Source organism: Besnoitia besnoiti (genome assembly GCF_002563875.1).
Source record: "Besnoitia besnoiti strain Bb-Ger1 chromosome Unknown contig00015, whole genome shotgun sequence".
NCBI classification, from domain to species: domain Eukaryota; phylum Apicomplexa; class Conoidasida; order Eucoccidiorida; family Sarcocystidae; genus Besnoitia; species Besnoitia besnoiti.
The window spans coordinates 374,755-387,910 of record NW_021703917.1 but is presented as its reverse complement, the minus strand read 5'-3'; the positions used below and the strand labels follow the sequence as shown (position 1 = coordinate 387,910).

The window sequence follows — 13,156 nt, the reverse complement described above, 5'->3', positions numbered from 1 at the left end:
CTGCAGGCAGACAGAGAGCTTCTGCCAGTACAGCCCTTTTCAACAGTGGAAAAGGCGGTCAGTGGACGACGGTCGAGTTTTCTTTCTACGACGGCTTCTCCTTTGCGTTCCAGCGGACGCACCGGGGTAGCGGACTCTTCTCCACCGTAGCGCGGACATGCGCAAGATATATCTTCAGACTATGAAGGGCTGCCTTGCGTACGTGAACACAAAGCCGCCGACGCGTGCAACAGCGACATGATTCGCGATACTGCTAGACTGCGGCGACAGCGTATGAGAACGGAGCTCTTGCGGAGCGCGGCAGACAGCCCCTCAACAGAGTATCACTGGTATCCGCGGCGAGTTAGCTGCCTCTTTGTAGGCGTAGTTCCTCTCCGCTGACCCCCACCGCCCGCGACGAAGCGAGTGGAGCAAGCAGAGTGGGATCTATTTACTTGCTGTGTCGCCCGGTGATCTGGGGGGATACCTCGGGCAGCCACCCGGCAGCGGAGATATGCGAGGCAACGTAGCAAACTGCTATGTTGACGGAGAAAATGATTTTTCCCATTGCACAGCAGGGCTTAAGACAAGTATCCGTGTGTGGGTATAGCGCGCCCTGCAGAGGGAGTTTCTTTCCGCTTTTCTTTCTAAACTCTCAGATTGCGTGCAGTGCGCTCACGAGAGGTTGGATTCGAGAAGTGTCGAGCCAGTTGAGCTCGGCCCCTCCGGCTTCACTTGTGCGCCCGCCGCTGCGCTCGACGAAGGAACTGGTGCTGGGGTGCGCGGCCGCACGCGAGAATCACGCAACGCTCACAGCAAGAGAAGTTTGCTGGATTTTAAAAATGGGGGAACAAACGGACAGTCGGGCGCCCCTATTTTTGCGTGCTTCGCGTACCTTGCGCGAAGCACTGGCAAAGTAGGCCCGAAACCCAGCAGGCGTCAACAGAACTGTGGACGACAGAGATGGAGGAGGAAATCCAAGAAAGCGAGGGCGAGACAGATCGATTCTGCCCTCACGCTGCGAAGAAAGCGCAGCGTCTGGCTGCAAGGAGTAGGATGCACTTTGACACACACGCGGCTTTCAGCATTTCGGGCGGGGCCGGACACACGAGAGTGGGGGAATGACAGAGACGCTTGGAGACAGGCCACCGCCACCCCCCACGTGAGGAAGCACGCGCCGCACCACGCAGCAGAACAAAGACGGAGAAGTGGTTGCAACATGTCCATGCCAACGAGTTGCGCACTGACCGGCATGCGACGTACAAATACGAACGCTTGGTGGGGGAGAGACGGTACCCCGAAGCATGTATGCAGTGGAAGCACACATGCGCGACACACCGCGAGCCACACAAGACGCGCATGCGCATGCACTCTGGACACGCCAACAACGGGACGTTAACGTCTGCATCAAATGCACATGCTTTCGACGCACAGCGGCACGCGCAAGCAGGCCTCTGCGCTTCAGAAACGGAGTGAGGCAGATATAGAAAACGTATCCGTGAATCCACAATCCTGGGCTGGAATCAGGCGGCGCAAGCGGGGCGCCTCCGTGAGGGTGACACGTATCAAAAAGCAAGAGAAACACGTCAAATACGAAACCCTGACTTCAATTCGAGACGCGCCTGGAAACAGCAGCGACCCAACACGCACTCAGAGGCCGACGCCAAAAGCAGCACCCAGATGACATAACGAGCACGCGCGCCTCGGGTGACATCTGAAGTGTGTCGCAAGCCTTGCCTCACAAACAACGCTTAGTATTCATTGAAGCTTCTCACTCGCCTCCAGAACGGAGAAAACCTGCACAACGCCATTGAAAGAAGCCTTGGGCCACGCAGTGCGCCACAGCGGGGGGGGGGGGGGCGTCCTGCCAGCTGCAGCCCTCGAATAAAACCAGCATGTTCGGCGACGTAAAAGCGTGAAAACGCTCAGGCAGCTGCGCGACTGCAGTAGAGCCGCCCTCTCGCTTCCCCACAGAATCGTCCGCCGCGAGGCCTTCCATACAGTTGGCTCGGGTGCGCGTCCGAGTGCGCACGCCACGGCATCCACCGCGCGGCCGTCGGGTAATTATCGTCGTGCGTGAAAGTTGGTCCGATTCTTCACATGTCTTTTATCTAAAACTTTCTTAAATTGAATTATCTTTGAATAGGAGGATCCAGATGGCCCGACGGTTAATCCCTGAGAGGCCACCGCGTGAAGACGGCGACACGCCGCCCTGTTGACGCCTGAGTTTTGGTCCTTGCTATAAAAATGAGTCGAAACAATCAAAAGCGTACGCGAACAAGATCTCGAAGTGCCTTCGCACGCTGTTGACGTGAAGCCGCCTCCTTGGTTGACCTCGTTACAGAGTTAGAAGGGTGGGGGGGGGGGAGGAGGGGGCGCAGCGAAGCCGCAGCACAAGGCGTCTGTTCGCGGCTCGCTAGTGCCGCTTTCTCTCGCGGGGTCATGTCGGCCGTCAACACGCCAGCACGGCGACGTAAAGACTCGCCCTCGCTTATCCAAAGGCGTGCTCATCCGACGACCCACCCCCGCGCCGCCGACCTCCGCAGTTTCGCTATCCTGACTTCGAGACCGAGAAAGAACTGAGATCTCTAATCCACCGACGCGCGGCCTCCTGAAGCGCCCGACATCCTTAGGCCGTGGACGTCTTGGTCGCCAGCGCAGCTCTCTGCAGAAAAAGAGACAGCGAAAAAGCGCCAAACACGCATCGATGACGAGCAAACTCAGAAAAAGCAGCGCCTGACCCTAGGCCAAGCCGTGAACAGGGCCGCCCCCACCATCGAGGCAGGCGTCCCCCCCTCCTGCCCCCGCCTGCCCATTCTCTACGACGCGCGAGACGTGCAGGCAGCCACAACCCGCACGCACAACGCAGTTGCCGAGAAAACGATGTGAGCGGTTGGCCTGTAGATCCTCTAGCTGCTACACTGCGTTGGGTGATGCGCATCGAGGCAAAAATGTGAGCCTCTCCAAAGCCCTTCCCGCTATGTATGCCGCTTCAACACGCGCGAGACAGATGCAGGCTCTTCGCTAAATTGACACAACATCGCCCTCTCTTTGGTCTCCGCTGTTCTCTCGCTAGGCACGCCCCCCCCCCCCCCCCCCCCCCGTCGCTCACCATCTCTCGCGCCTTCTTGTATCGGTACAGGGGCTTGGGAATCAGCTCATCCAGAGTGAGGTTGAAAAAGCCGCAGGCGATGGCGAACAAGTAGAGGTACCAGGGCAGCGCATACGTCGAAAAGGCGTTCTGGATACCCGGCACAATCGTCAACAGCGACGTCAGCGTCGCCGAGATGCTGCACGCCAAATGCATCCACGGGTTCCGGTTGAACACCGTGAAAAACCAATGCCACGAGCGAACCTGCGAAAGACAGCACAGAGAAAACCAGGAAAAGCAATTTTTTTGCTGCCCATAGCGAGGCGAGAGAGCCAGACAGCAAAAATGAAGAAAGAGAAAGCGATGAAAAGGAAAAAACCTGGGAGAGACACTGACTGGGGGGCCGGCTGGTGCCGATGCCTCACCATGAAACCCCCCCCCCCCCCCCCACCCTCCCCTTCCCTGTTCGCTGCCTGTCAGGTTTTTGGGCGGCTCCTTACCGTGTAGGCTCTGAGCATTTCGCACCAGACCGCGGTGATGAAGGAGCAGGTTCGTCCCATCTTGGCGCCGCGCGCGGAAACGTCAAAGTAGTCGCGCGAGGCGGCGCCCAGGGGCGTGTCTGCGTGCGAGCGGACCGTAGTGCCCGCCTTGGGCATGCAGAAGCCCGTGGTGGCGTCGACGTCTACCCCTGGCGGGCAGCCGCCAGCCATCGCCTCCACGATGTACGCGTCGAGCCCCGGCGTCTCGACAGTGAGATCCGGATGCTTTCCCGCAATCGCGCCGAGGACCTGCTCCACTTTGCCAGCTGCATGCAGGCGCGCAGGGAGAAGAAAAACCAAAAGTCCAGGCGCCGCGCAGGGCACCACAGAACGGACACAACCGGCAGATACACATGGGAGACATGAACTGAAAGAATGCATGCACAGCGCGATGCAGGCATGAATTTCTGGTATGCAGTGCCTTTTCCAGATCCGCGCCGATCGCGCTCGACGCAGGCCAAGACGCGCAGGCCGTCGAAGTCGCACGATGGCAACGAATCAGGGTGAGACGTAGACAGCGGAGAACGTGTAGTCTACAGGCTGACGGAGCCGATGCCCGTGCTTCATGTTGAGTAGAAAAGACGCGTAGTAGGACGCGTGGATATGACCGACATTCGTAATATCTGAAACAAATAGGGCCGCCGCGCATGGCCTAACGCGTCTAGATCTGCTTCTATCCGAAAATGCACATGCTACAAACACAAAGGCAACCTCACGGCGTCACGGTGTCGGCGTGCAAACACGCCAGGTACGCAGAAGCCATCAAGCACTCGAGTTAGATTAGAAACACCGGGGAAAAGCGGCCGTCACGCCACAGCCGAAAGAAAGCGTAGACCACAGACGTTTCCCAGTGATATCCGCGGAACCGAGTCTCTCAGCCGCGTCTCGCGTGCTCATTGGGATTCAGAATTCAACTCCACCCATGCAGACCTCCAGAAACTGTGCGTTCGCCTCACGACTCCTAAGCCGTCTTTGTTCTTCTTACTTTGCGGACTCCAGAAGTCGACGTTTGTGACCCATCCTGTGTAGCCCGATGAAACGCGGTACTCGAACGAGCGACAGAAGTATCGATAATCGATGTCTTTCTGCAGATACGGAGCGCCCAGCAAAGGAAACAGCGACCCCATACTTCAGCGTGCACTTCTGAGGCAGGCGGTCCACGTCCGCAGGCACCGCGCGTCGAGATCCCTGCTGCACATCTCGCCGTCGCTTCGAACAGAAGACGCCTGCTTGAGGCCGAAACGAGCTATCGATGCTCAACACATCAGTCGCAGCTCCTCGTTCGCCCCCCCACGCGCCTTTGGGGCAACGGCATAGAGCCACGGTCTTGGTCGCCTGGCCGCTGGCGCGGCAGCCTTCACTCGCTCGCGAGAAAGGCGATTTCTTCGCCCCGAGCCCGGCTCACGAAAGACTCGTTCATTCCCCCTGCCAAGGCTCAGTAAGGGTGTCTGCAGTCGACTCTGAGCGGCGCAGCCTGGGAGGCAGAATGCACCGTGAAGCGCGCCCAGGCAGCACACTCGCGCGCCCTCGCGGCTGTCTCACCAGATTGACGACGTCCCGAGCGGTGAAGTAGGAGCACTGGTCATGCAGCGGCCCTAGCTGAACGACACCTGTGCAAAGATAGAGGCCCAGCGCCAGAGACATCAGGACGCAGCCTGCCTCAAAAATCGTGTGCGGCAAGTTGCCGTAGAGCCACCAGTCGCGCGTCATGATAGGCTGCTTGCGTGGGCGCGGCGGGATCTGCAGAAACGAAAGAGTCGCGCAGCGCAAAAGCTCAAGAAGTCCGACTCCGCACTCGCCTGCACAACCTCTTGACGCACGCCAGGTTCAGACCCATCTGCTATATATATATATATATATATATATATATGCATACATATATACACATATGTATAGTTGCACTTACACATATGGAGAGACATCCTGCTCAGTCTGTTTCCGCACGTGTAACAGACACAAAAGGACAAGGGTCAAAGCGAGTGAAGAGCGCCCTGGCATTAACGCGGAGGCATTTCTCTCTGTTTTGCGAATTATTCAACGTCAGCAAGGAGAAGAGCGTGGACTGCATGCATTCGGAGAGATGCCAGCGCCAGCGCAGCGAGAGCGGGTCTGGATGAGAATGCAAGGTGCGCTTGGTCTTTCGCCGCTTCGGGGCCTACTTTCATGTTTTCCTCGTCGGAAGGCTCTTTGGCGATGGCGACAGCGGGGCATCCGTCGCTCATGAGGTTGAGGAATAGGACTTGGAGGGCCTCGAGAGGCAGCGGCATGGAGGCGGCGATCGCAATGGTGAGGTAGATGATTTCACCGATGTTGGTGCCGAGGAGGAAGCAGACGAATTTTTGGATGTTTGAATAGATCTTTCTTCCCTCTTCGACGGCCGCCACGATGGTCACGAAGTTGTCATCAAGGAGCACCATCTCACTCGCGCCTTTGGCTACGTCTGTCCCAGCAATACCCATCGCCACGCCAATGTCCGCGGCCTTCAGCGCAGGCGCGTCGTTCACACCGTCTCCGGTCATCGCCACTGTGTGGCCCTGGCGCTTGAGCGCCTCGACGATCGCAATCTTGTCCTCTGGCTGGGCTCGAGAGAAGACGTTCACTCTGCATAAGAAATCCGAAAAAGAGGCAGACCACGCTCACATCTGCGATCGCGACCTCGCAGCTAAGCCCCCAAGGCGTCGCCAGCGGCAAGAGACGAGACCGAAAACCGAATACGCACGCGGAAACGGAGCGTCTCTCGTGCTCACGCGAACAGAAAGGTCTGTCGTGACACGCGGTCAAGCTGCGAATAAATGCACACACAACCTCATCTGCGAGGGCAACAGCGGGCGAGCAGAGAGGCAGGCCAACGCACTAGCCGCCAGGTTTGAGGGACTTTACCTGGCGATGATGTCGTCGAGTTCTTCTTCGGAGAGATGATCCTTCATCGGGTCGTCATCGATGTGAAGTCCGGAGCACTGAATGCTTTTCTCGTCGGCGTTGTCGCGCTGCGTCAGGAGTCCAATTTCCTTCGCAATCGCCACGGCTGTCGGCCTCTGGTCGCCAGTGATCATAATGACGCGGATTCCAGCTTGTCTGCATCGCTCAATGGCCTCGCGGACGCCCGTGCGCGGCGGATCCAAAGACCCGATGACGCCGAGCAGGCACAGCTCCTGCACAGCAGAAACGTTCAGAAAAACTTCTCGCGAGTGCAACCGCAGAGCCGGAAGAGAGAATTCCTTGTCACCAGCGGAGATGCCGAGCGATACCAATCGGAGGAAACAAAAAGACGGCGGGCCGAATGCAGAGAGGACGACGGAGGCGCCACAGACGACGCCTCGAGGCTTCGACAGGATCCAACTCGCCTTCCATGGTGGCTGCGATCTGCACTCCAAGACACGCGTCCCTCCATTCCGCTTCGCCCTCGAAGAAGGCATAAAGCATGCATGGTGCTACCTGCTGGAGGCATCGCGGTGACTGTCTATACTTAAAATACATATAGATATGTGCAAACACCACGGGAGCATCCGCCGCTGCCCTCGAGTCGTCGCCTCCTTGTTTATTCTCTGCGGTTCGGCTCCGGCGTTATCTTCCCGGTCTCTCAGCGGTACCTCCGTGTCTTCTCCGAGAGCGAACTTCAGCCTTTGGTCCGCTCCATCTTGTTGTTTCAGCGCAGCGACATCCGCGTCAGTCAGAGGACGGATGGTGAACGCGAGGACGCGGAGCGCCTGTTGAGAGAGCGCGAGATTGACAGCCTCGACTTTGCGGACGTCTTCCGTCGTCGCGGGGCGGTTCCAGTCCAGATGGGGGCCCTCGGCGCCTTCCCCCAACACGTAGCCGACATGCTTCAGCACCTGCACAGCGCCACCAAACAGAGACGCGCAACAGAGAGCCGTGGGCGGCGCGCGCGTGCGGCTGCAAGCCAGGCGCGACACGTCTCTCCTGCCCCGCGCGAATGAGGCAACGGCGGGCGCATGGCGCTCGCCGTACAGCCCGTCCGGTAGTAAGGTATACGGTAATAGCCAGTCTACCATAGGAGGTATAAGCCGCGTGTGGAACAGCACCATCGACTGTCACTGGGCTACCTCAGGCCCTCCCGCGTCCTGAAAGACACTCACTCTGTCTGGCGCACCCTTAATGATCGCGCAGTGCGTGTATTGCGCGCCATTTGGATTCTTCAGCGCAATGTCTCCAAACATGTTCACCGCAGGAAGCTTGTGGACTGTCATCATCATTTTGCGCGAGGAGTTGAACGGAACCTCCAGTTCCTTGGCTCGAGTATACTCCGCACTCGGGTCTGTTGCGCTGCCTTGGACGGCGTCGCCGATCTGCGCCTTCGCAGCTCCCACGACGATGGCACCTGAACAGGCGAAACACATCACGGCGCCGCAACGCTGGCTTGAAAAAGAATCCAAAGAAAAGTGGTGACCGGGCACAAAGCGCCCAAATCGACGACGCGCAATCAAAAGGAACAACCGCCACTCAGCCTTGTTTACACACGCGCCGCGGAGATCCAGCTCTCCACTCTGCGACGCTCGACGCGTTCGCCGCCCAACTGTGAGCACGTTCTGCCGAAGCCCACTCGCAGCCTCGAGCTCGACTCCCCGGCCCCCAGCAGAGGGTTGATGGTTTAGGGTGAGAAGAAATGCCGACGAGCAGAAGGGCTCGAAGTGGAAGGCTGAGACCGGCCTCCGGAGACTGGAGAGCGCTGCCAGTCTGTTGTCCAAGCACGAGGCATGACGCTTGCATCGAGGATGTTTACGCGTTGAGAAACTCGGTTGAACGGCGGAATTTCAGCCTACCTTCGCTCATGTTGCCCTTTGCAAACCAGCGCTTCGTCTCAGGCTCGCGTATGAGAGTCGTGGAATATGAGTTCAGATAGCCGGAGAGCATGACAGACCGCACGAGCTTGGTGGTGGCGTCCGTGTTCGCTCGGTTGCCGTAATTGTGGCAGACGCCGTCGTAGTCTTGGAAAGCCCCGTCGTGGTACTGAATCATGAGGTTGTTCTGAACACGCGCAGGTACAACGCACGGAAACATTCCACTAACGACCGCCCAGGCGCCGCCGAGCCCCAGAACCGCGAGGAAGCCACGCGATTCAACGCTCCAAGTCAGTCAGGGGGTGATGGATTTCGCCTGTCTCACCGCCCCTCTCCCCCCCTCCGACATTCCATCTCTAGGGAAGGTTCCTTATCAATCCTAAACCCGCCAGAGAAACAGGGGACATCATAGCGGCGGTGGTTCCGATCTTCCGGTTGTGTTGCGCATGCAACCTTCGAGACAGAATAGTGCGAAGTCAGCACAGCCCGTTCAGCGAGAAGGGAGACCCGCCAGCCACTAAGATGATTCCCCCGCCTCTGCAGGATCGTCGCGGCCGTGTCGCTGTCTGACCTTGGTTTTGTCGTCCAGTTTGCTGATATCGAAGATGCCGCCGTTCGTGTCGAAGCCCTTCGTCGGGAAGAAGGCAAAGCTTTTGGTCAAGCCGTCGGCGTCAAGAATCTCCCCATTGCGGCACACGGTGACTAGGCGCACCGCTGTCATCCTGCCCTCAGTAAGAGTGCCCGTTTTGTCGCTGCAAATGACCGAGCAGCAGCCCAGCGTCTCTACTGCCGGCAGCTTGCGGACATTCGCCTTTCTCTTCACCATGTCGCGAGCTCCCAGCGACAGGCAGATGGTGACGACCATGGGCAGCCCCTCAGGGATCGAGGAGACTGCGAAGCCGACAGCCACCAAGACGATCTGCAGAAACGCAGCGCACGTCCGCATTGCGCGTGAGAGATGAAACCGTCAACATATCGATACTGCATGCACACTGGCGCCCTGGTCTAAGTCGGCAAGGAGGCACGCCGCGCTGTCTCCGAGATGTGCCAAGGCAGATAGCAACAGGTCCGCCATCTGCGGCCGCGACACGGAAACCAGGTCGGATGAAACATGCGTGGAGCTTTTCCTAGAGGGAACGCGGCAGTGGCTGGGTCGATAGCCGTCATGAATACGCACAGCTGTGAGCGCGACTCTTGCAACACCGCACAGCATACACACTGGTGATCAGTGAGAATTAGATGACTGCGTGGGAAATGACAGGCAGCCTACCGTGAAGACAGGGTCAGCATCGGGGTGGGCGGGGTCTCTGTATCCGGTCAGAATGGCGACCACGACGACGATGATGAGGACGCAGATGGCTATAAGCCCAATCATTCCTCCGAGGCGGTTCAAACCCCGTTGGAGCGGCGTCAGCTTCGATCCTTCTCCAGCCTTCTTGAGTTGCTGTGCAATGCGGCCAACTTGCGTGTCCATTCCGGTGGCGAAAACAAGGCCGCGCCCACTTCCGTTGGTAACAATGGTTGAGGCGAAGCACAAGTTCGTCGCAAAGGGGGTGTCGTAGTCTTCCGCTCTCAGAGTTTTCGAAATGTCTTCGCTTTCGCCCGTGAGAAGACTCTCGTTCGTCTTGAGCTCCACCGTGTCGATGCATCGCATATCTGCAGCTACATTGTTGCCGGTGGCGAGCAGAACAATGTCGCCGGGGACGACGTCCACTGCTCCAACAGTCTGTTCCTTTCCTTCTCGGAGAACGGTGCATCCAGGCGCCGCCATGCTTGCGAGTTTGGCGAGTGCGTTGCTGGCTGCAAGAGGACAGATAGAAGTACCAGCAGACCGCGAGAGTAGGGGGAGAGCTTGTCGAGTTCTGAGATCCTTCGAGTGCACGACGCGCTGAGCATCAGAGAAAAACGGGCGCGCCCATCCGCCCGACGAAGACTTCCCATGTGCACATATCGCACGAGTCGCGGTCTAGCGCGCGTGGTACAAAAAGGCGTCGGCAGAAGGCACTTGCTCACCTGACTTCTCCATATACGTGGCCAGGGACGCGTTCAAGGTGACAATTATGAGGATTGCGGCACCTTCGACCCACTCTTGTAGGGCCAATGAAGCGATTGACGCCACAAGAAGGAGGAGGACCACAGGGCTCAGAAACTGCTGGATAAAAATCTTCCACACTGGCTCGGTCTTGTCTTTCTCAAGGACATTTGGGCCGTAGAGGCGACGATTCTCCAGCACTTGCTCTTCCGTCAGCCCTTTGTTGATATCCTTCAACCCGAGCTCTTGCGCGAGTTCCTGAAGAAGGAAGAAAAAGAAAATTCAATGAGAGTGCTTGTGTGTATAAACGAACTCGGACTAAGTCTGCGACGAAAATGCGACACGTGTGCAACGAATTTGCACAGACAGAGTGCGAGTGGGCAACGACGAAACGAAGGCAGCTTCCTCGTCCCACCGGTCGTCACCTCTTTGCTACGCGTCTGCATACAAGGAAGAGTTCAGCGCCGCGGCGGAGTGCGGAAATCTAACTAAATAGACGAGAAAAGGGTATCATGAGATGCTGCGGCATATGCTGAGTTCGGCAGTGTAGGCGATCCGTCAAAACTTCCACAATCAGAGATATTTGCCGCTTCACACTTCTCAGCTCTCTACGAGGGGTTTCTTCCCACAAATTTACAGCACCAAAAGCGACACATCCGTCAAAGCTGATGGCACGGTCCTCGAAGGGATCGGACATCCAACCGCCCCACGCGTGCTTCCGATGTTGTCTCCTCGCTGCTGAGAGTAGGGCCTAGGGATCGGAGGACGAACCTAGGCCCATGTCCGCGGAACGGAGGAGACGGGACCGCTTACTGCGCTTGCATCCCCGAGTGCCTAACGTGGGATTTCTCTCTTTGTCCTGATATTTCTGGCCTACCACACTCACACGCGGGCATTTCTTCCCCCTAGTTCCTTGTCCATAAAATGCCGAGCAGCTCCGGTGACTGGTTCATGCATATGGAAGCAGATGAACCCATCCCGGGGCGCTGACCTCGGCACGGCCAAAAAGTCATGTTAAGTGCTTGCCGTGGAGCGTACCTCGATTGGAAGTGAGGCAAACCTATTCTTCCCGCTCGTAGGGTGAGTCTGTTCTGTGAGAGAAACAGCCATGCGGAAAGCCTCCGGATCGGTCTGCCTCGCCTGCTCGACCAGCTCCTTCAGGCTGACATGGCTCTTACTCAGCCGGTCAATGACCTCAGACTCAACATTTTCGAAACCTGTTGCGGTCATGCCAGAGGGGGGCACGCTGACACTGCTACTGGCAGCGAGTGGTCGGTGGCGTTCCTGGTCCCTGATCGCTTGAGACACCGACGAATGGGACTTTGCTACATTCAGGTGGCTGGTGCCGCCGGCAAGCGACGCCGGTTCTCGCTTATTCGACAAGCGCCGGCTCGAGCCGCGTCCACCTGATTCCCGCCGGGGGGAGGTGCCGTCTTCCCCACCCTTTCCTGACCCGAGTAAGTCAGCTTTCACATCGTCATCGACAGCCGCTTCTCGCGGGTGGCGTGCATCATTGGCCGCTTGCGGAGCGGGGAGAGTGCCAGCTTGAAGGTGGTCCTGAGATGCGGACGTATCCACCTGTGGCGCTGGGGCCGCCATCGTGGCCCCAGGTGCGCAGGAAAACCAAGGAACGCTACGTGGACGGTTTGAAGCAGCACAGAAACGGTGCCCCGGCAGCTGCTGCAACCCCCGAAGAGCTCAGGGACCAGTTACGGTCGGGAAAGCCAAGCGCTCCACCGATAGTCCGAGACAGAAACGGGCAGGGAACAGAGTGAAAGACCTCGGAACCAGAGATAACGCATGCGGAGGAACCTTCGGCGGCATGCAGAACGAAAATTCATGCATTTCCCGTTCGTGGCGCCCGACGCTTACACACAACGCGCTGCAAAGAGGTCCCTACAGTCGCACGGTTGTCAGCAGGAAAAAGGTGGAACCCATCTCACGTGTATTGCCACAATTCGATAAGCTCCCGAAGTGGAACTCGAGTCCACGGGATTAAGCTATGCGCTGCTGCTCTCCGTAGTTTATGAAGTGGGGTGACGGTCGAAGCAATGCATAAGTAACAAAAAGATGAGAACGCTGAAAGCGCGTGGCACGCTGTGGCAGCGACAGTCGGTTGACACGGTAGATGGGAAAAAGGCGGGACGCGGGATGTGTTACAAAGGTGTCTTCAACGACGACGCCACGTTGAGCTACAGCGTTGATGAAGTCAGAGGCTCCTTCTTGCCTCCGGCTGGGAAAACGGAGAGGCGTCCTCAACAAGGAAATGAAAGCCCTTTGTATACAAAGTCAAGAACGACAAGTACAGCGACGTCTAGTTGCTCTGTTTTGAGAAACATGCACAAAAGACGTCTTCCTTTCGCTCGCGGCGATCATGGATAGATGCACAGCCCACAGCAGTGAGACTGACGCAAAAACTACCAGGCCCAGCGTACACAGCGCGCAGTGTCCTGGGTCGACCACCAGCGGGCGCCAGACAGGTGTGTTTCACAAACCGGTTCCTCGCCGGTGCCAGCACTGAGTGATAGGCGCACCTGCTTTCAGAGGGTTCATGATTCAAAATGGTGAGTTGCCCACTCCGGGGCATTCAAGCAGATTGAGCGTAGCTGAGGAACACCACACGCTAGATTTACCTGGCGTTCTTGCCACGGCTCAAGGTCTTCTATGCCTGGGAACATGCGCTGCGAAAATCACACGGTACCAGAAGCGGTAGCAG

General features: G+C 57.8%; 1 protein-coding gene across 1 annotated transcript; it reads right to left on the bottom strand.

The window, feature by feature from the left end:
- Nucleotides 1–2,608: 2,608 nt before the first annotated feature.
- On the bottom strand, nt 2,609–12,039 carry BESB_027620 (putative P-type ATPase4; the record flags this gene model as incomplete). The annotated part of the gene is made up of 14 exons (XM_029361436.1): nt 2,609–2,644; nt 3,092–3,334; nt 3,571–3,875; nt 4,595–4,694; nt 5,152–5,349; nt 5,769–6,210; nt 6,490–6,761; nt 7,200–7,442; nt 7,707–7,948; nt 8,391–8,595; nt 8,980–9,327; nt 9,679–10,208; nt 10,422–10,698; nt 11,479–12,039. 14 exons carry the CDS (start codon nt 12,037–12,039, stop codon nt 2,609–2,611), a joined length of 4,002 nt encoding a protein of 1,333 aa, XP_029215336.1.
- Nucleotides 12,040–13,156: the final 1,117 nt, after the last annotated feature.